Source organism: Triticum dicoccoides, chromosome 1A, assembly GCF_002162155.2.
Source record: "Triticum dicoccoides isolate Atlit2015 ecotype Zavitan chromosome 1A, WEW_v2.0, whole genome shotgun sequence".
In the NCBI taxonomy this organism is placed as follows: domain Eukaryota; kingdom Viridiplantae; phylum Streptophyta; class Magnoliopsida; order Poales; family Poaceae; genus Triticum; species Triticum dicoccoides.
The window spans coordinates 576,689,941-576,709,821 of NC_041380.1; the positions used below are offsets into that span (position 1 = coordinate 576,689,941).

General features: G+C 47.1%; 2 protein-coding genes across 5 annotated transcripts; both read right to left on the minus strand.

Moving 5' to 3' along the window:
* Nucleotides 1–5,323: 5,323 nt before the first annotated feature.
* Nucleotides 5,324–6,096, minus strand: LOC119339453 (monothiol glutaredoxin-S9-like). The gene has a single exon (XM_037611526.1). It carries the CDS (start codon nt 6,050–6,052, stop codon nt 5,642–5,644), a length of 411 nt encoding a protein of 136 aa, XP_037467423.1. The 5' UTR covers nt 6,053–6,096; the 3' UTR covers nt 5,324–5,641.
* Nucleotides 6,097–10,238: 4,142 nt separating this feature from the next.
* LOC119291894 lies at nt 10,239–18,743 on the minus strand. 4 transcript variants are annotated; one of them, XM_037570725.1, is made up of 8 exons: nt 18,066–18,736; nt 17,892–17,960; nt 17,731–17,786; nt 17,553–17,615; nt 16,530–16,590; nt 12,278–13,316; nt 10,738–11,873; nt 10,239–10,611 (listed from the first exon to the last, which is right to left on the minus strand). In XM_037570725.1, the coding sequence occupies exons 1-6, from the start codon at nt 18,379–18,381 to the stop codon at nt 13,303–13,305; spliced, it is 579 nt and encodes a 192-aa protein (XP_037426622.1). In that variant the 5' UTR covers nt 18,382–18,736; the 3' UTR covers nt 10,239–10,611; nt 10,738–11,873; nt 12,278–13,302. The 4 variants fall into 4 exon arrangements, with proteins under 4 accessions (XP_037426622.1, XP_037426602.1, XP_037426614.1 ...); XM_037570705.1 differs by lacking the exon at nt 16,530–16,590 and having other exon boundaries at nt 18,066–18,743; XM_037570717.1 differs by lacking the exons at nt 10,239–10,611; nt 10,738–11,873; nt 16,530–16,590 and adding an exon at nt 11,880–12,118 and having other exon boundaries at nt 12,278–12,355; nt 12,476–13,316; nt 18,066–18,743.
* Nucleotides 18,744–19,881: the final 1,138 nt, after the last annotated feature.

Genomic DNA, 19,881 nt, shown 5'->3' on the forward strand with positions numbered 1-19,881 from the left:
TGGGCTCTTGAGAACTATGATGGTGGACAGTGGACCCTAAGGTGTGTTGTTGGCTGCCTTGAACTGTTCGGAAGGGATTGTCGCAAAGAAGACGAGGCCTCCTGGATGTTTGCAATTCATCCAGGTAGGTAGAAAAGGGAAGAAATGATGGAGGGGAGGAGGAAGAGGTAATATATATAGTGGTTGTGGCGTTACAGACTTAGTAGTGGCGCACCATGGGTGTGGTGCGCCATTACTAGTTTTGAAATTTCGGAACTAGTAATGGCGCACCACACCCATGGTGCGCCACTACTAACTTTGTTTATTTTTTTGAATTTGGAAGGCGGGAAAATTACTAATGGTGCACCACTACTAATTTTTTTATTTTTTCGATTTTTTTGCCTTCAGATCTTAAAAGCCTCGTAACTTTTTTCTGTTAGGTTTTTGAGGATTCTAGAAAATTGAATACGGGCATAGCCCGTCAAATTCGGATGTAATATTTCGAGTAGATGATTTTTCATATAAAAAACTTTTTCATCAGAGGTCGTATGCAAAAGTTACGACCATTTTACCGAAACACGGCGGCCTTTTGCAAAAAAATTCAAAATTCATGTTTGTTAATTTTCCTAACAACTAGAACACATAACACATGGGCATCTATATTTTTGAATCTTTTATCATTTTCTTTTATTAAAAAAAACAAAAGACGATCCAGGGGGTGTGTTTGTGTGTGTGAGACGTTAGTAATGGCGCACCCCCCTGGTGCGCCATTACTAACCTCTCACACACACACGCAGGCACACCCCCACCAGACATAGCAATGGCGCACCACACCTAGGTGCGCCACTACTATGTAGCATAGCTGTGGTGCGCCATTGCTATGTCTAATGGGGAGGGGGATGGACCAAAAAAATAGCAATGGCGCATTGCTCATGTAGTGCGTCATTAGTAAAAACATAGCAATGACGCACCTGATTCTGATGCGCCACTGCTATATAGCAGTGGCGCACCATCATTGTGGTGCGCCACTAGTAGAGATATAAGCCTTTTTCTAGTAGTGTGGAAACTACTTTTTTTTTTGAAAAGGAAGTTGAACCCCCGGTCTCTGCATCAATCGGTGCATACATCCATCTTTATTAATTATTCCATAAAGATTTAACAAAAGCATACATCAAGCCACCCGAAGCCACCACTCACATCTATAAACTATTTCTGAGTTGGATTATTGCATTGTAAACTGAGGTAGCGTATTTTACGTTTCCAAACAGCTCTGAGGGAACAATGATGGCAAGCAGACCTTCACGTACATTAGTTTTGGGGAGCGTTGGGCTTGTAATGTCGATCGCGGTCTTGGAAAGTGGCAACAACCGGTTCTGGCTTATGACCTCTAGCCCCTTGAAGTATGTCTCTGCGATAGATGCACTCTACTAGCCAAAAATTTGAATGAAACTTACAATACAAATGTGGTAACTGTGTTTTTTTATGGGTGTCCCAAGGGAGTGTGCTATTGGACAAAAGCATCAAGGAAACACAAGAGATCAGTTCTTGTTGGCCGAGTCATTGGTGACTTGGGACGAAAACCTTGTGCGAAGCTTCTTTGCTGATCCTATTGCGGAACAAATTCTACAAGTTCCCATAAGTCGTTTTGGGGGAGATGACTTCCTGTCGTGGCCCCATGACAAGCTTGGCACCTACTCGGTCAAGTCTGGCTATAATCTTACTCGTAGTGAGAACTTCTTCTCCTCTACAAGTGGAAGGGCAAGGGTCTGGCTTCCAATATTCAGGTGCAAGAAAAGGAGTGGAAGGCCCTTTGGTCAGTCATTTGTCCAAACAAAATGAAGATTGTTTTGTGGCGTTTCGTGCATGATTGTTTGCCTACGGGTTTCCAACTGGTGAGGCGTCACATTCCAGCTGATGATGGCTGTTTTTTCTGCAACCGGACAGAGAGTGTGGAGCATCTCTTCCTGCTGTGTCCCTTCGCTCGTTCCGTTTGGAAAGGGGTTAAAGAGGAGTTCAGTGTCAGCTTGTGTAGAAAAGACATGGTTAATGGCCGTCAATGGATGTTCGATTTCCTGGCTCATGCTTCGAAGCTCCAAGCTACTGTTGTGGCTATCACTCTATGGCATATCTGGGAAGCTAGAAATGAGGTACGTAATAATGGTACCAATGTGCATCCTGCTAGAACTGCTTTAAAAGTTCGTGCCTATGTCCGTATGGTGTTGCAGCATCGTTCTAAGCCTAAACCTGGTCCCAGGCGTGAGTCTTCTTCTTCAACTCTTATTTGGACTCCGCCACCTGCTGGTGTGGTGGTTGTGAATGTTGATGCGGCGCTGTTCCCTTCTATCCGACAGATGGGCATGGGCTTTGTGGCTAGGAATCATCTTGGGAAGTGCATGTTTGCTGGCAATGACCAGCTTTAGGGCTTCTCTGAACCGGAGATGGCTGAGGCGCTTGCCATCCAGCGTGCTCTTGAGGTTTGTCGATCTGAAGGCTGTTTGTCAATTGTTTTGGCATCTGACTGCCTCTCCATGGTGAACAAAATCAAGTCTCCGGCTCAAGATCGATCAAGAGTGGGCACTGTTGTCTCGGACATCAAATCTCTCGCGTCTGGGTTTACTCAATGTTCTTTCTTACATGTTCTCGTAGTTGTGAGCATTCTGTTAATCTTTTTTATCTTGGTGTGGTTCCGGATTGTATCAGGGACGATCTTTGCTGTGATGTTCAGTAATCAATGAAGTACTGTTAATCTAAAAAAAAGAGATCAAGGTCAAGATGGTCTTCTGTGATGATGACGGGAACATATCCGAGGTTCTTGTGCAGGGCATTGATGTGCAGGTTGAGCAGATGAAGAAGGAGCTAATGATATATGTGAATATATAGGATATTCGAGACATGACCAATAGTTTAATATCTAGTACTTCCTTTGATCTATAATAAGTGTCGCAACACTTATTTTGGTCGAAGGGAGTAGTAACCAAACAAACCGTTCAACCTAGGCTTTCATGTGATGCACAAACTGGCGAGAAGCAACAGAGAAAAGTTTGTTTACAGGACGGATCATGAACTTATGTGCCCCAAAGCAAGTTGTGATAGGGTTTTTTTTTTTTGACGGTAAAGTTGTGATAGGTTAGCAGAACTCCATCCAGTGGGTTTGGCACAAGGAATCGAATAGGTCCGTTCCCCTGGACTTGATGATGCTCGGACAGCACCGCAGCCTAATATAATTAACTGTAGTTTGTATAGAAATTAGCCTGAATGCTTGTTTTATTATCTCCCTAGTTGTAGCTTAATTAGTAAACAGAAATGTCGTTTCTCTTGCTTCATATTTTTGCTTAGCAAATACCAGGTCCTAATTAGCCAAAATCTTCCTTCCACTAGGATGGGCTGAAGACCGTGGGCAGTGATCCATGGCGTATTTTCAGCACCACATGCGCAAAGGTGTGACATGGACTATCCAGGAGTCGTCTCGGCAAGCCATTTGCCTGCAGCATAAGTAAGTATCTGTAATCCAACCACTTAAGCTGACTACTTGTTCAAACATTGTTGATGTCAGGAACTGATCTGATCTTCCAGAATCCAGATGTTCATCCCACTCTCAGATCAATCGTCGTACCGTGGCCTTCGTCGCCCCACGTAGGCAGGCGGCACAAGGCGCTGTTGGAGTCGTCATCACCTGATTACTTCTACACGTTTTAGATATGTGATGATCACGGCTCTTGGTTGATTGTGCTGAACATGGACTTGAATTCTGGGAGGCGTCATGCCAGCTCCTTATCAACACGCCTCCAGGTGAAATTCAGGCGGTGAGAATAATTCAGTTTGACTAATTCACATCTAGATGTTTTTTTAAGGATGTCACATCTAAACTTCCACAGATATATAATGCAGCAACAAAAAACAAAAAAAACTAGGACAAAAAAATAGACCATAAAAAGAGTGGACATCAGTTTAGATGTGACATAACTATGTCACATCTAGATGTGTCTTAGACAAATCCAAAATAATTTAGCGGTTGGGAAATCCACGAGAATTTTACAAGAATTTCACGAGAAACAATTTGATTACAGTACGACCGGAATTAAGAACAAAATAAATAAGATGTACCTAACGATCAGAATCAACTGGCCTGAATGTTGAAGCCATGCGTGCATTTTTCAGCCCTTAAGCGTCATCGGACGGCTTCCCCTCGCACGTTTCACTGGTCATAGACTCGCTCGCACAAGGGATCTCTACCTTCTGGAAATTCTTGACCCTTTCAGTTCCATCTTTTTCACCGTCACTTTCTCCTTACAATTCACCAACCGTTGGCACATGCCCTTGTGCGTCTTGAGTCGCTGAGCTCATCTGAATCTGGGCGAATTGTGTCTGAGCGCGACGTGTCAACTTCACCAGCTCATGCAGTAGCATACTGGAGTATCTCTCTTTTTTTTTTTTACCTGGAGGGCATTCTCTCGAGAGCATTATCTCACGTCGTTTTCCCAATAGAAGAAAAGGTGGAATTCCCATTATCGGTGTTAAACAACATATTGTCACGTCATATATGTTGTTACGTTCCATATCGCTTCGGCTAGAGGTTAGCGCAAGTAGAGATAGATAGGATTCTCTTTAAGTGTTGTAATCTCCTGATCCTTTCTTCTCTTTCAAGATGTAAACCTCCTGTAACCGAACTCTTTGTACGCAATCAGGGTTTTGCCCCTGACCTATATTAACACGCAGGCTCGGTCTCAACAGGTACGACGCTTCATAGAAAGTTTACAATCGGAACGCGAAGCATGCAGCGTCAGCAATGCACAATTAGTCAATGTTTCTTTCATTTTACGCATCTGTGCTTTGATCAGACCTCCATTCGTCATACCTATGTTTAAGACGGACTCGGCACCCTGCTGAGCTCAACTGAATTGGTGCAAGTTGTGCTGAGCTTGACGTGCTAACTGCAGTAATTCTTTTTTAGCTGAATGACATTTGAGCATGCATCAGCAATGGGTAGTTATTCAACGTACGTATGGAGATAGTCAACGCTCATTTCATATTTGTACTACTGCTCCATCTTGATTGAGATTTGAGCCAATGGGTTGGTGACACGCAGTGCCCTCAAGAGCGCATAACAGGGAAATCAATGTTGAAGCCATAGGAAAACAGGCAGTGGTGCTGCTGGGAGATTTCCATGTTAAACGTTTACTTTGCCTGGGCTCAAGTTCGCATGATGAGCTCGGTTTTTGCTTTTTCAAAAACGAAGGCAAGAGATTTGCCTCGTCGATTAATTAAACAGAAGAGAAATTGTTCAGCTAATTTTTGGGAGGAGGTTTCTCTTGTCAACACGATCAGAATATCCGACACAGTGCCGTTTCATGAAAACATCCAGAGAACCATGCAAAGCTAGCTGCTGTACAATTGGAACGAACATCATTTACATACAGTGCTAAATACTCCAGTACAGTACATCTATCTTCACTCGTCGATCTATTTACAGGCGTGTGTGGTCGAAACTAAATTCACTTGAAAGAATTTAAAATTATCATCGACTAGCTAACTATCCCTAATAGCATCACCATTACTGATTGATCCCAAGAGTCAAAAGGAGAAATGAAAACAGGGAGAAAAGATTGCTAACTACGAACTCCCAATCAGAAGGCCCGTCCCGTATATGCGTCTCCGATTTGTCTCACAGCCAGAGCGCGCCGGCGTCCTTGAGCATGGGCACGAGCTCGCCGGAGATGTGCACGGCCATGAGCTGGTCGAGCCCGCCGAGGAGCCTCCCGCCCACGAACACGGCCGGCAGCGCGAAAACGGCCTCGCCACCGGGAGCCCCGGCGAGCTCGGCCTCGTCGGCGACCTCGTGCACGGCGGGGTTCACCCCGAGCCCCTGCAGCAGCCGCTCCACCACGTGGCTGAGGCAGCACCCGCGCCTCCCCACCACCAGCACCGGGCTCTCCGCCACCGCCCTCCTCACCGCCTCCCCGCCATCGCCTGCTCGCCTATTCTCCTGACCAGCCGTGCCGACGACCTCGGCCGGCTCGGACCGCCGCGACCACGCCGGCAGCCGGGCGGCGCTGTACGGGATCGCCTGGTACATCTCGACGCCGATCAATTGATGCGTGGTGCCGTGGTGTGTGCAGCTTGCGTACGTGGTGTGACGAGCAACGGGAGCGAGGCTGGACATATAAAAGGGAGGAAGGTGGGGTGGCGTCACCCGACGACCATCGCGAGCGCCGGCCAGGTGGGTATGCGTTCTTCTCTTGGGCGGGCTCCATGCGGCGAGGACGACGGCGACCGCGGCCTTTCCGCGCTCCGTGTGATTGTGTGCATGCAACGCGCCGTGACGTGTCGGCGGGTCAGCCGCGGTTGCGGGGCGGTTTGATGGGCCCGGCTCGTGACGCGCGGCTACGTGGCGGGTCACGATTGCCGGGGTGGCTGGCTCTCTCTTGCTCTCTGGTGGGCCCGCCCGTAGCCGGCTGGCGCACGAGGACATCGTGGAAAAAATTTAGGATCAGCTTGCTTCAATTTTTTTCTAGGGGTGCCAACACCTTATTGATCTATTTGGACAGTGAGATGAGTGCGGGTTAATGACATAAGTGGCGACCCTGATCAAGCAAAAAAGAGTGTTTGGCAAAGTTGTGTGCATCAACATTTGATGCTCTACTTTCAAAAATAAAACAACTAATAAAATTAGATCTAAGAAGTGATATTTCTCTAATTACTGTCAAATAAGCTCCCCCTTTCCATCATGTATGCCATCTATCACTGGTTTGCAATCACACGCCACCATGAAGTTCTTAAGAGAAAGGTCCTCTACAAGTGCTAGTGCCTCATGGAAGGTTATGGCCTCCAAGACTGCCGGATTGGTAACTCCCAAAATCACGAAGCTATGTGTCACGGAAGGTTATGGCCTCCAAGACTGCCGGATTGGTAACTCCCAGAATCACGAAGCTATGTGTCACGGAAGGTTATGGCCTCCAAGACTGCCGGATTGGTAACTCGCGAAATCACGAAGCTATGTGTCACGGAAGGTTATGGCCTCCAAGATTACCGGATTGGTAACTCGCGAAATCACGAAGCTATGTGTGACGGAAGGTTATGGCCTCCAAGACTGTCGGAAGTGCTCGAAGAGGCCAAGTACAAGCCATCATGCATGGCCTCTACATACTGCTACCGATGCTCCTACTCCAGTATTGGAGAGCCCACATCTACGTAGATTTTCATCCGCCCAAGCAGGGGTGGCTTCCACGCTGAGCTCGCTGAGTAGCAAGCCTATATGTTACATGTTTGATGATGCGTTGGACAACACATTGATAGTATCCAGCTTAGAAATGAAGTGTTTCACGAAGCTATGTCTCGCCAGTGGGTTTTTCATACTCTACTTGTTCAGTATTTCTATACTCATTCTTGGGTTCGTCTTGTCTTCATGCCCTAGATAACAATACTTCCACCTCCTTCTCTCTCCCCTGGTTCCCGGGTGTGCTTCGTCCATCCCCCATGGCCTCAAGGACCGAATCTCGCCCCTGTGGACTCCCACCGTCTTAGCCGGCCGTAGCCTGCTTGGTGGCGGCACGGCCCTCGGTGGGCGTGGGGGTGAGGCATGCTGCTTCCTTTAGTTCCTGGTGGCGCAGCTACCCTAGGTGGCTGGCGGCCTTGGAGGGAGTTCCCAGCCGCCGATGGAGGCTTGATATGGAAGATCCAGCAAGCTCTTGACACGGTCTGATGGTATCCTTGGGCATGGCCAGTCCCTCGTCGGTGGCCCTTGGAGTTGCTTCTTGTGGGCACCCGGTAACCCAGATCTAGGGTTCTTCTTCATGCGGGTGCAAGTTGCAATCTTTGGGGTGTAGTGGGTCGCGAATTTGCGTCAATGCGACAGCAGGGGTGGTCGGCCGCGTGCTTGCGGCCAATCTCCATGTGGGTGGTGGGTGAGGGTGGATCCCCTTGGTAGTTGGAGCGATGGCTTCGGGCGGTGGGCATGGTGACACCATTTCGGTGGGTGTTGCTGCGCAGGTGCTCGTGTGTCGCCTCGCCACTTGGGAGGCGAGGTGGATCTCGGTGGGGGTCCGTCATGCGGATGTGTTATTCACTGCCAACCCGCCTGGTTTGGGTGCTGTTCCATCTTACCTTGGCCGACTATGACTGATGGACCTAGTTGGTAGGCGTCGTGTCCCGAGCGAAAGCTCTGCCCGACGATGTCGGGGCCGGTGATAGTGGTACTCATGTGTGCCGCTACCTCCTTGGAGGTTTCATCGTGGGTGACCTCCATCCACTATGGGCTCTGGGTGAAACCCTTGGTCTGGCATGTTCCAGACCGGGCGGTGGTGTCGCTTCCTCCTTGGAGGCTCCGTCTTGTGAGCAAGGTCCCATCTTGCCGGTCGCTGAGGTGCATTATGTAGATGGCAGCTTGTTCTCGTCGTGTCTCAGTTAATGTTTCAAAGACGTCGCACTCTTGATGAGCTAGGTACGGCAAGGTGGCTATGCTCGAAGGCCTTCCTTTGTTGTCTTGGTGCCAGCTTCCATCTGCGCTCTAGGGTGGTGAGCACTCCATTGTTCGAACGGTGGGACACCCTTCGAGCCAGGGCAAGGAGCTGGGAGCCCCTATTCGCGATGGAACAAGATGACGTTGTTCTACCGGACGCCCAGGCGATGGGAATGGCATAGCCTCCTCCCCCGGCTGGTCTTCTTCTCGAGTTGGCTTCCTTCGCAGTGTTGGTCCTCTGATCATGTTTGAGGGCTCTAATTTCTTGTATTTTTAGCTTTGTTGCTGCTCGCGGGCACCTATGCATTTTGCTGGAGTTTTTCTTTTCTTTTGTTGAGTTGTACCATTGGTTGTAAGGTTGTAAGGATTTCATTAATTTAAAACCTGACGCCAGCCTCTTTTCATTTCAAGTTCAAATGGGGAATACCCACATGCTACGTACGTAGGTACTCCCTCCGTCCGTGAATAAGTGTACATCTAGTTTTTGTCCTAAGTCAAAGTTTTAAAATTTGACCAACTTTATAAAGGAAAAGTAGCAGCATTTATGACACTAAATTAGTATCGCTAGATTCGTTTTGAAATGTACTTTCATAATATATCAATTTGATGTCATATATACTACTACTTTTTTGTATAATATTGGTCAAAACTTTAAAACTTTGACTTAGGACAAAAATTAGGTGTATACTTATTCATGGACGGAGGGAGTAGTACTCTACCAAATTGCTAGCGTCTAGCAGCACACCCAGTGCGGCCGGCGTTCACCGGCCGGCCGGGGAAATGACGGCTGTCCCGTGGCATGCATGCGAACGGCTGACGGCGCGCTGCTCCAGTAAAACTAGACATGACAACAGCGCTGTCGGTCGTCGTTTCCCATCGCGCGGTAAAGTTGGGTGTGTGAGATTTTTTTTTGAACAGTCACCGGGGGAGAGCTCCCCACCTGAATTTGATCTCATTCAAAGAAAAATTGATCCAGTTTATAAGAAAAATCAGATCGAAAATCTTAACAAAATTGACCCGTTTATAAGAAAAACCAGGTCGAAAACCATACAAGTGAAGATGAGAAAAATGGATGCCTGGAACATGGCCCGACCTAGTTCGCAGACTGAAGGTCCATCACCATGAGAGGCACAAGTAGATGTGGGATACTGTAGAAGGATCACAATATCAAGACTTTGCAAGCAGCCTAATGCACCGCACCGGAGTGCGTACTAAACCCCGCGGCACAACACAAGAGCATATATGATCAAGAGTGCTACATGAACACGAACCTTGACTGCGAGCTCTGCCATAGGAGTTCAGAACGATTAACAACTTCGGGAGGTGGCTTGCATCATCATTGAGCAAAGAAGAACCGGGACAACACCAATAACACGAAGTTCGCCGCACCACAACAGCAGCCATGGGAGGGACTTGAGCAAGCACAACAACATGGATGACAGCGAAGGGCTTGACGAAGAGGCAAAGTCGACGGTGGTATGAGATGGCCGGGAAGGAGATGGGTGGATTGACGCATGGATTCTTGCGACACCTTCAAAAAGGTTAATGACACCCACGGACGCCATCATTACAGGGCTTTCGTCCGAGTCCACTGCTGTGCTGGGACCAAAGTGCTGGGACTCCACAGCAGCACCTTCAAGAAAGGGAAGCGGCGGCGTCGCCGTTGCTGCGGCTAGCAAGGAGCTAGCGAAGGGATTTCTCCCGGAGACAGAGCAGCAAAAGGTCTTCCGCAGACACTACACCACTGGCAACAAAATAACTCGAACCACGAAAAACAAGAGAGATGCATGGATGGATGAACGTAGATACAAGAGATTAACGGCCACTTCTTTCTTCATCATTAATTAACAAGTTGTTGACGGAACAGGGTCTTACACACGTAGTACATGCCAAACTTCAGATCCTTAAACAGACTCAAAGTCCCAAGCAGAAGAGAATCATGCTAGATAGTACTTACTAGTACTAGTAGCCAGGTACCATCAAACACAAAGCATGCATAAAACAACACACGATGAAGTAGAAGAGAACTGATGATGAACTGGCCATTTCTGCTCGTACAAGCAGATCCAAGAATGCTACTAGCTCCAATTCCGTCCGTACGTCGTCCTCTGGCGCATGTCCTCTCCACAGCAAACCTACTTCCACGGGACGCCAACGGAATCGCCGAGGACCACCACCTAGGCAAAGACATCCGGCCGGCAGATTAGCCCGGACGGTACAAGCACAACCAACAAGATCTAACCCCGCAAAAAGGAAAAACCAAAGCAGCATGCATATGGTACATAGCGCAAGATCGAACTTACCTGCCGGAGGTAAGCACCATGAAGGAGCTAGCAGCGTTGTTGGAGCTTCAGACCGCCGCGCCGGCCCCTCCCGCCGCCGCCTGGGCCTGGCCATCCCCTCCCACCGCCAGGCCATCGCCGCGGCCCCGGATCCAGCGAACCACCTTCCTCGCCAAGTAAAAGCATTGGACGAGGAACTCCACGGCCAACCAGCCGAGAAACACGGCCAAGAAGACGAGAGTCAGCTCCACCAGGACGGCGAGGAAGCCTTCACGGTCCATTATTACGCGGCTTTCCTCGAGCGTGATCGGCCGGAGGTACGCCGGCCCGTTATAAAGGCACGCAGGCTCTTGTTAGCCACAGCCGCGAGCATGTGACGGATGTGGCGCCGGCCCGCTGTGCATGCCCAGTTTCGTGCATGGATGTACCGGGATCGATGGTGAGGTGACACTGGTTTGGAGTGGGGGAGTTCATTGGGTTGGGCGTCGTTGGGCCACGGTTTCACGTATGAGGAAAGCCGTGTAAGAGGATAGTTGTGTGAGCTTGTAGTTTAGCCAAGTGCATGACTAGAGCATGCATGTGCCGATCGATCAGCGTGTCCAAACCGTGGCAGCCAAAATATTCGTTCGTTAGGGAGTGTCGCGGACCACGGTTTCACGTACGAGGAAAGCCGCGTAAGATATGGTGTGTGAGGTCGTACTTTCTATTCCCTCCGTTCCGAAATAATTGTCGTTGGAGGGGGTTTTCCGACCAGGTGAAAACGAGTGAAATTACCAAACTACCCCTTCCCCACCCATCGATTTGAAATCGCACGGGCCGTCGTCTTCCTCCGTCGCTCCTTCCCTCCGCGAGGACTCCATCGTCTTCCTCCGTCGCTCCTCCCCTTCGCCAGGCTCCTCCGTCGTCCACATCTCCGGCGCCTTTCCCCGCCGGTTGCCTGTGCCGCTCCAATCGAGAGCCTGATCCCCTCTGGTCGCCCTTCCTCGCCGCGATCGAAAGCTCCCTCACCGGCGGCCGCCTTTCCCCGCCGGTTGCCTGCTCCGCCGCAACTCCGAATCCTTCCCCGCTGGCCGCATATCCCTCGCCGGACGCCTCCCTCCACTCCAAGCGAGAGCTCGAGGTCAGCCGCCGCTGCTGCTCGCTGCTCCTTTCTGCTCCTGCATACGCACAATGATTTTGATCAGAATTGCTTGGATTTCTGCTGGATGAACACAGAGACAAAATAATTACTCCGTGTGTCCCTCTTCTGCTGGATGAACATAGAGTAATTATAATTATTCTGCTGGATTTCTGCTGGAGTAGTATACAGAATAAATTTTGGATTTCCTGTAATTTTGGAAACATCTTGATTGAACAGGAGTACTAGTATGAACAATAGTTTGATACACCAATGCTGCAAAACCTGCAATGCATCACTGGCATGTTACTTGTTCATCCAGTAGGCGTCCATGTTCCATTTGCTACTGGGACTGTGGAGCATATTAGCATTGCCCAGTACCATCCCACGAGCCGGTAGCTGGAATGTTAGGAAACAGGGAGATGTGGTGACCGTGACAAGTACCTGAACCATTGTAAACTGGAATATCTCTTCTTCCTCCGGGCGAGCTCCTCGGACTCAGACTCTCTGCTTAAACTGGTTCTGTCGGCACAATAAGATCGAGGGCATAACCTTCGTTAAAATTTGGACAGAAGAGACTAGTACTCGTGAATTTATTTAAGCGGCCAATTTGAACAAATAAAAGGATGACAAGGGGAACACCTCTTCGACCCATAGTCTGCTTAATACTCCAGGGAGTAGTAAGGATGATAACTGTTGACCATCAATGGTTAGAAGGGGAAAATATCTAGCTTACCTGTCCAAGATCAAACTGTCGTCCAAAATAAGTTGACCTTTCAAATGGATCAAAGCCTGCAAACTTTTGTATTTGAAGATATCGAAGGCAGAAGTGGGGAAAGCATCAAAAGCCTAATCTGTCACACTCTGACATACTGTTCCTATGGTTCTGAGTAGTGTCCTAACCAATGGTTCTGAGCAAAGAAACATATGCAATATCAAGTTAACATCATCACAGTCGGCACTAACTAGCAGAGGACTCCGGCAGCATGTAAACAACTTGACCTATGACATTTCAAATAAATGACTGAAAATAAACCACTACTAAGCTTGCACACTGATATGGAGCACTAAATGGCAGAATGATTAGCTAAAATGAATGTGAAATGTGAATAAGCCAATTCATTCTATTACCCCTGTTTTTGTAGAACAGAATAGAATAACAATTTGTCTATTCTTTTATTAATGGTTTTCTACTAGAAAGCATTGTAGTCTACACCTGTATGGTTTCAGGAAATTGCAACCAGGACACATCCAAAATTTCAAAGTATTACCAAAATTTCCACATGTAACGAGGATTAAGCCAAAAGGCTCTTTGTGACAGGTTTCTTTCCGACGAGTCATTAGATCATACCTGGAAATAGTTGCATGACCACAACAGCAAGCTTCAACATAATTATTCAGCCGTAGTTAAGGCTGCTCGACCACCAAGGATAGAGTCCGGATGTCTTATATTGTGAGAAAATGACACTTCACCAACAGCTAGCTGCAGAACATGATGTTTGGTTATGATAGCATACCTTCAGCAAAATATGACAACAAAATAAAAGTATTAATGTGCTTGTAGCTGCAAAATCTTTACCCCTGTTTTTCAGGAGAAGAAAATGCTTCAGTTAGTTTAATTAACAGAAAATGTTTTGCTGATATTGATGCAAAACTACTCTTAATGCTACTGATGCATGACAAAGGAGTTCCTGCTACTCCTCTACACCATCTACTACTGCTTAATGATGCATCTTATACTACTGCTTCAAGATGTAGGAGTACTGAACATTTTCAATTAACAAGTTTCAGGAGAAAATGGATCTCCCAGATCTCAACTTCACTCCACCTGCAGAAGATGTGGATGAAATGGATGAAGATGCGGAAAATGAAATGGAAGGAGATACAGGAGAGGGGATGGAAGGAGATGAAATTGTTCAAAATCCAGGTACAGTTACAGTTGATCATTCCATCATTTCATCACTTGATCATTCCATCACTTCATCACTTGATCATTTCATTTAATCATTTCTCTGTTGTATGTCTTGGTACAGGTGTTGGGCAAGTTGCTAGGAAATATAAAACCCTCAATGACCAGCAAAAATTTGCTGCTTATGTAGCAATGCATACACTGTGTATGAGTAGAGGAGGCACTTTTTTGGGAACTGATAAGCAAGACATTGCAAAAAAATTTGGAGTGGGTGTTTGGAATATACAAAGAATTTGGAGGAAAGCAATGAAGCAAATTAGCAAAGGTAAAGAGGTGGATGTTTCTAATAAAAAAAAAGGAAATTCTGGAAGAAAGCCTAAGGACATTAACCTAGAAAAAATCCTAACGATCCCATTAAACAAAAGGTCTACCATTAGGTCACTTGCCTGGCAACTGGGATGTAGCCCCACCACACTTCATAGAAAGTTCATGTTAAACTTGATAAGGAGGCATACAAACTGTGTGAAGCCAGCTCTAAAGGACCAGAATAAGAAGGATAGGATGAAATTTTGTTTGTCGATGCTTGATGAGGCTACAACAGCAACTGCAAGGCCTAAGTTCAAGACTATGCATAATGTTGTCCATATCGACGAAAAGTGGTTTAACATGACAAAGAAGAATAAAACATATTATCTGTTGGATGGGGAGGAAGAGCCTACGAGGCCTATACATGGTAACTGTATTGGCAAGGTGATGTTCTTGACGGCCGTTGCTAGGCCGAGGTGGGACAGTGAAGGAAACGTGACCTTCTCTGGGAAAATCGGTATCTGGCCATTCGTGAAGGAAGTTCCTGCTCAAAGGAGAAGCGACAACAGGCCCAGAGGTACAATAGAGACAAAATCAATAAAGGTCGACAGAAAAGTGATGAGGGAGTTCTTGATAGAGAAGGTCTTGCCAGCAATACAAGCTGTTTGGCCCGAAGGTGATGCTGGACAGACCATCTACATTCAGCAGGATAATGCTAAGCCCCATATCTTGCCAGATGACCCAGAATTTCTAGAAGCTGTCGCAAAAACTGGACTTCACATCAGAATAATACAACAGCCTCCCAACAGTCCTGATTTGAATGTGCTTGACCTTGGGTTTTTCAACTCGCTCCAATCCCTGACAGATTGTCTGAGTCCTAAAACACTACAAGACCTTATTAAGGGTGTTTTGGAGGAATTTGAAGGCTATGACGTTTACAAGCTCAACAGAATTTTCCTAACTCTGCAGACGTGCATGATTGAGATCCTAAACCATGCAGGGGGCAATGGGTATAAAATACCCCATGTAAACAAGGAAAGGCTTGAGGGGCTTGGGCAACTACCTCCAAGATTATCGTGCCATCCAGAGGTGTATGCAAATGCCCTGCACAACTTAGGTCTAATGGAGAGGGTTCAGTGATGAGGCATGTGCTGCTTGTGATGCTTGAGATGAGGCTTGTTCAGATGCTTGAGACGATGGTTCAGATGCTTGCGATGAGGCTGTGATGCTAGTGATGATGCTTGTGATGCTTGCGATGAGGCTGTGATGCCAGTGATGATGCTTGTGATGCTTGTGATGAGGTTGTGATGCTAGTGATGAGGCTGTGATGCCAGTGATGATGCTTGTGATGCTTGCGATGCTGTGATGCTAGTGATGATGCTTGTGATGCTTGGATGAGGCTGTGATGCTAGTGATGATGCTTGTGATGCTTGTGATGAGGCTGTGATGCTAGTGATGATGCTTGTGATGCTTGTGATGAGGTTGTGATGCTAGTGATGAGGTTGTGATGCTTGCGATGAGGATGTGATGCTAGTGATGAGGTTGTGATGCCAGTGATGATGCTTGTGATGCTTGTGATGAGGTTGTGATGCTTGTCATGGTTGTAATAATCCATATTTAAGTATGTTGGAGTATGCTGTTTGTGTGGAGTATGTTGAAGTATGTCTAACTCCACTTGTATGTATAACTTCCTTTAAATTTTTACTCCAAGTATTTTTACTCCATATATTTTTACTCCATGTATTTTTTATTCCATATATTTTTACTCCATACTCCATTTGTATGTGTATATTTCTACTACTCCATTTGTATGATCACTCTCTGATACTCCATAATCCATAATAATCCCAAGAGAAGAGAAGAGAAGCAAAGAGAAGAGAGCAAGAGTAGAGAAGAGAAGAGTAAGAGAAGAGAAGAGAATTCTTTGCACTGCTCCTCTTCCTACTCCAAGAACTACTCCTACTCCTAACAGAAATTAATTAATTAACAGGGGTAGTTCTAAGGTGCAGAGTAGTTCTAAGAACTATTCCTACTCCTAAATTTAATTTACTGAAGAGAAGAGAAGTGAGTAGAGGAGAAGTGAAGAACACTAAATTACTCAAGCCTTGCTAAACAGCAAATCCTATACTCTAGCGCATAAAGTTCCTACAGAGCAAGCAATTGGCTTTCTTCCAATTAGCTTGATACTCCACAGATTAGGTTGCAGCAAAAATGCACTACAGAGCAAACAATTACTCCAAACAAGCACCATTGATCAGCATCCTACTCATGAAAACAAGCACTATTTGCACTTACAAATTCGGTGTGAATTACTGTACAGTAACACTGATCATGGGAGTACACAAGGTTTCAGTTAATTTAAGTGTAATTTATTTTCAATTACTGGTCAGTGCAATTGAGAGTTTATTTACTGTCATTATTTAAGTTGCGAGACAAACTGTGTGTGCATCCAAAAGAATTCGGCTATGAGTATCCGCTTACTAAGATTCAGTGCATCCTTTTCCTGAAGTTCAGCCAAGTGTTCTTTTTCCTGAATGCTCACCTGCATCAGCCAATTTAATTAATGGAAAAGATTCACCTAGCAAGGTTTATTGACAGGAGTAAACACTAGCAATATTGACATGGAGTAGTTTATTTGACAGGAGTAAACAGTAACAGTAGCACAAGATTGTTGTAAGAACTTGTACAGTAAGAGCAGAAATGACAGTAAGATAATGTACTGAACTGTTTCAGTAGATAATGCAGCAGACAAGATTGATATTTTTTCTTATTTGGCTTAGAACTTGAGTGGATCGCAGGAGCTTACCCACCCATTGATTCACAAGGAAGCTGGTGAAGGAGCGGCAAAAGATTAAACATTCAAAAACAAGGAATGGAATGAAGTTTGATCCTGTTGATCAATGGTGTTTTTGGGGTGTTTTTGCACAACCTTTTTGTCTGCCATGCAAGAATGTGTGCTAAACCTATCTGTCTAAAGCAAGCAAGCACCAAACAATTTGCCTGCTAAACCTGTCTGCTCCAATCTGTTTGTTGAAGTCTACTTGCACAAATTCATCTGCTGCTACTTGCTCCAAGAACAAGAAGAGAAGAGAAGAGAAGAGCAGCAATCTTGCACAAGCTGAGCATAAACGACATCGACCAAGCTGAGTATTTAAACGACATCGACCAAGCTGAGCATAAACAAAATTACCAATACTCAAGGGTATTGCCTGAACAGAGTAATTCATTCTGTTCTCTCCCTCATCTTGCACAACCTGTCTTTCTGCAATGCCACATAAGCATGTGTGCTAAACCTGTCTACTCCTGCTAATGCTTACACAAATCTCTACAAGATCTACTTGATCAAATCAGTATGTACTATTGTCCACATAAGCCAGTATGTACTGCTCAAAGCCATGAGATGCTGGTTTGGTCTCTACATTTTGTCCCCAATCAGAAGAATTCAGAATTTATAGACTAGCTGATCAATCAAATTATGCCATGAAACAGAGAACAATGCCGCACCAGGAGTGTCCTCTTAAGGCTGTTTCTGCTCTTCCATTGCCTCCATGGAAGATTCATCAAGCTCTGCATCCCCAAAACCGAACCATCAAATTTTACTAATCCGGTCTGGATTCAGAAACCAACGAGCTTCAGTAACTAAAGGGAAATCCCGCCCATTTCCTATGTCCACTATGCTTACCAATTTTTTGGTCACCCCCTCCCCTTCTTGATTTGATGAATCAGATGTCTCCAAGTCTGAACATGGGAAGCCAAGCGGTCAACAATCACAAGGAAACGATGAACAAGACACAAGCAACTGCAAAGATGTTGAAGAAGAGCGTATGGATTTGATCTTCTTGCCTTGGTCCGTGGAGGAGACTGTCCGGGGTGTGGAGTCGTCCACATGTACCGGGGTGAATCGCGAGGAAGCTGAAAGAAATCTTCAGTAAGAACACACGACGATACGATACAGAGGAGAGAGGACAAGAAAGAAGAAGACCAGGTTGGTTGGGCATGAGAATCCAGAAGACTGACCGTCGGGGCCCTGCAGGAAGCGGCCAGTGAAGACGACGAGGACAAGGACGGACACCACGAGGAGGGCGGCGAAGGGCGCACTGACCCTGCGGCGCCAGATGCCGCCCAACTCATGAGGCCCCAGCCGAGCTCGGCGTGCCCTCCTGCTCAAGCTGCTCCAGCCACTAGCGGCGCCTGCCCGCCTTGGCCTCCCGCGCCCGCCGCCCCTAGGTCCTTCACCAGCGTGGCTTGCCGCAGCTCGCACACCACCTCCTCGTTCGTCGTCCGCGTCACCACCAGGCTCGGCCTCGGCGCCGCGCCGCCCCTCGACCTCCATGCCGCGGCGGGGAGCAGGCCGCCGCCCATGTGTACTTCAAACGTCGCATCCACCACCTCCGTCGCCAGATCCAAAGCAGGCGCACGCGGATCCAGCTCCTCCATCGCCATAAGCTCGCCGTCGGAGCAAAAATCTGAACTTTGACCTTGGACGCGGGGTGTGAGTGGAGCAGGGTGCGAGTGGACGACGGGTGTGAGTAGAGGCGGAAGAATGATGGCGGCGACGGGAAGTGATGGTGGCCGCTAGGCCGGCGTGGTGGTGGCCGGCGAGGTGGTCGAGGTGGTGGCCGGCGAGGTGGTCGAGGTGGTGGCCGGCGAGAGGCGAAGGGGAGGAGAGCGACGAGTGAGGGTAAAATGGGAAAGTGCGTTAATTTTGTAACGTGGCTGAAATTGTACGACAATTATTTCGGAACAGAGTGAGTACCTAACAAGTGCATGTGCAGCAGCAAGTCACCATAAGTCATATGGATGACGACGGGAGTAGGGGACGTGAGATGGCAGGGTGAGATCGAATGCACACGGTAGATAAAGACGGAGAACTAGAGCAATTGGTGCCAATTGATCAGCGTGTCCAAACTATGGCATTCAAAATGTTCGTTCGTTAGGGAGTGTCGCAGACCACGGTTTCACGTACGAGGAAAGCCACGTAAGATATGCCGTGTGAGGTCGTAGTTTCTACGTAATAAGTGCATGTGCAGCACCAAGTCATCATAAGTCGCATGAATGACGACGGGAGTAGAGGACGTGAGATGACAGGGTGAGATCGAGTGCACACAGTAGCTAAAGACGGCGAGCTAGAGCATGCATGTCCCGACGATCAGCGTGTCCAAACAGTGGCAGACAAGAAAAAGTACTCTGTATGTTTACGTAATTATGATGGGTGAAAGGTTTCTTCTACAGGCATGTTTTTTCTAAGTTTTTCACAAAAGCTTGGATATGGTAACATTGCTGAGAATAAATAGCTAGTGAGTTTTTGTATCAATGTATGTGATCACCATGATTTATCCGACATTTTATTGTTAACTTAGTACTAAAAAATGGACTTTAGCTAGTATATTGAATAAATCCACAATCATTGGCTTACCAAAAAACATGATTTTATTGAGTACGCCAGAAGTACACAATCATTGGCTGATCAGACTGCACTGTTGCAAGGTTGTGTGGCGCGGGTTGAGAGCTTTCTGGAACGAGCGGAGGTTGCTTTGAGTAGACTATCCCTTGTGCCAGCTCTGTTGCAGACCACTCTGGCGTCACATTCTCCTTGTGCGGCCGGTGTTTGCTCCACGGAAGACAGGGGTGAGGAGTTGTATGGCTCTTTCTCCCCTCGTGTTGGAGTCTCATCGTCGGTGCCTACCTCCCCTCCTATGGTGTCTTCCACTGAGGGCGAGTCCATCGCCGTGCTTGTGGCTCCCGTGCTGCAGATCATGCCCGAGCTTAGGGAGTTATGCATGAGTCTATCAGTGGAGCATACGAAGGTGGACATGTCGGCGGCCTCGATTGA

Excerpts from the sequence above, each read along its gene's own strand:
- LOC119339453 (XM_037611526.1), bottom strand. The coding sequence starts at position 6,052 with ATGTACCAGGCGATCCCGTACAGCGCCGCCCGGCTGCCGGCGTGGTCG.
- LOC119291894 (XM_037570705.1), bottom strand. The coding sequence starts at position 18,381 with ATGGAGGTCGAGGGGCGGCGCGGCGCCGAGGCCGAGCCTGGTGGTGAC. Across the intron at positions 17,961-18,065 it reads CTTCCTGCAGGGCCCCGACG|CTTCCTCGCGATTCACCCCG; the intron begins GTCAGTCTTCTG and ends GATTTCTTTCAG. Across the intron at positions 17,616-17,730 it reads AGGGGGTGACCAAAAAATTG|AGCTTGATGAATCTTCCATG; the intron begins GTAAGCATAGTG and ends TTGGGGATGCAG.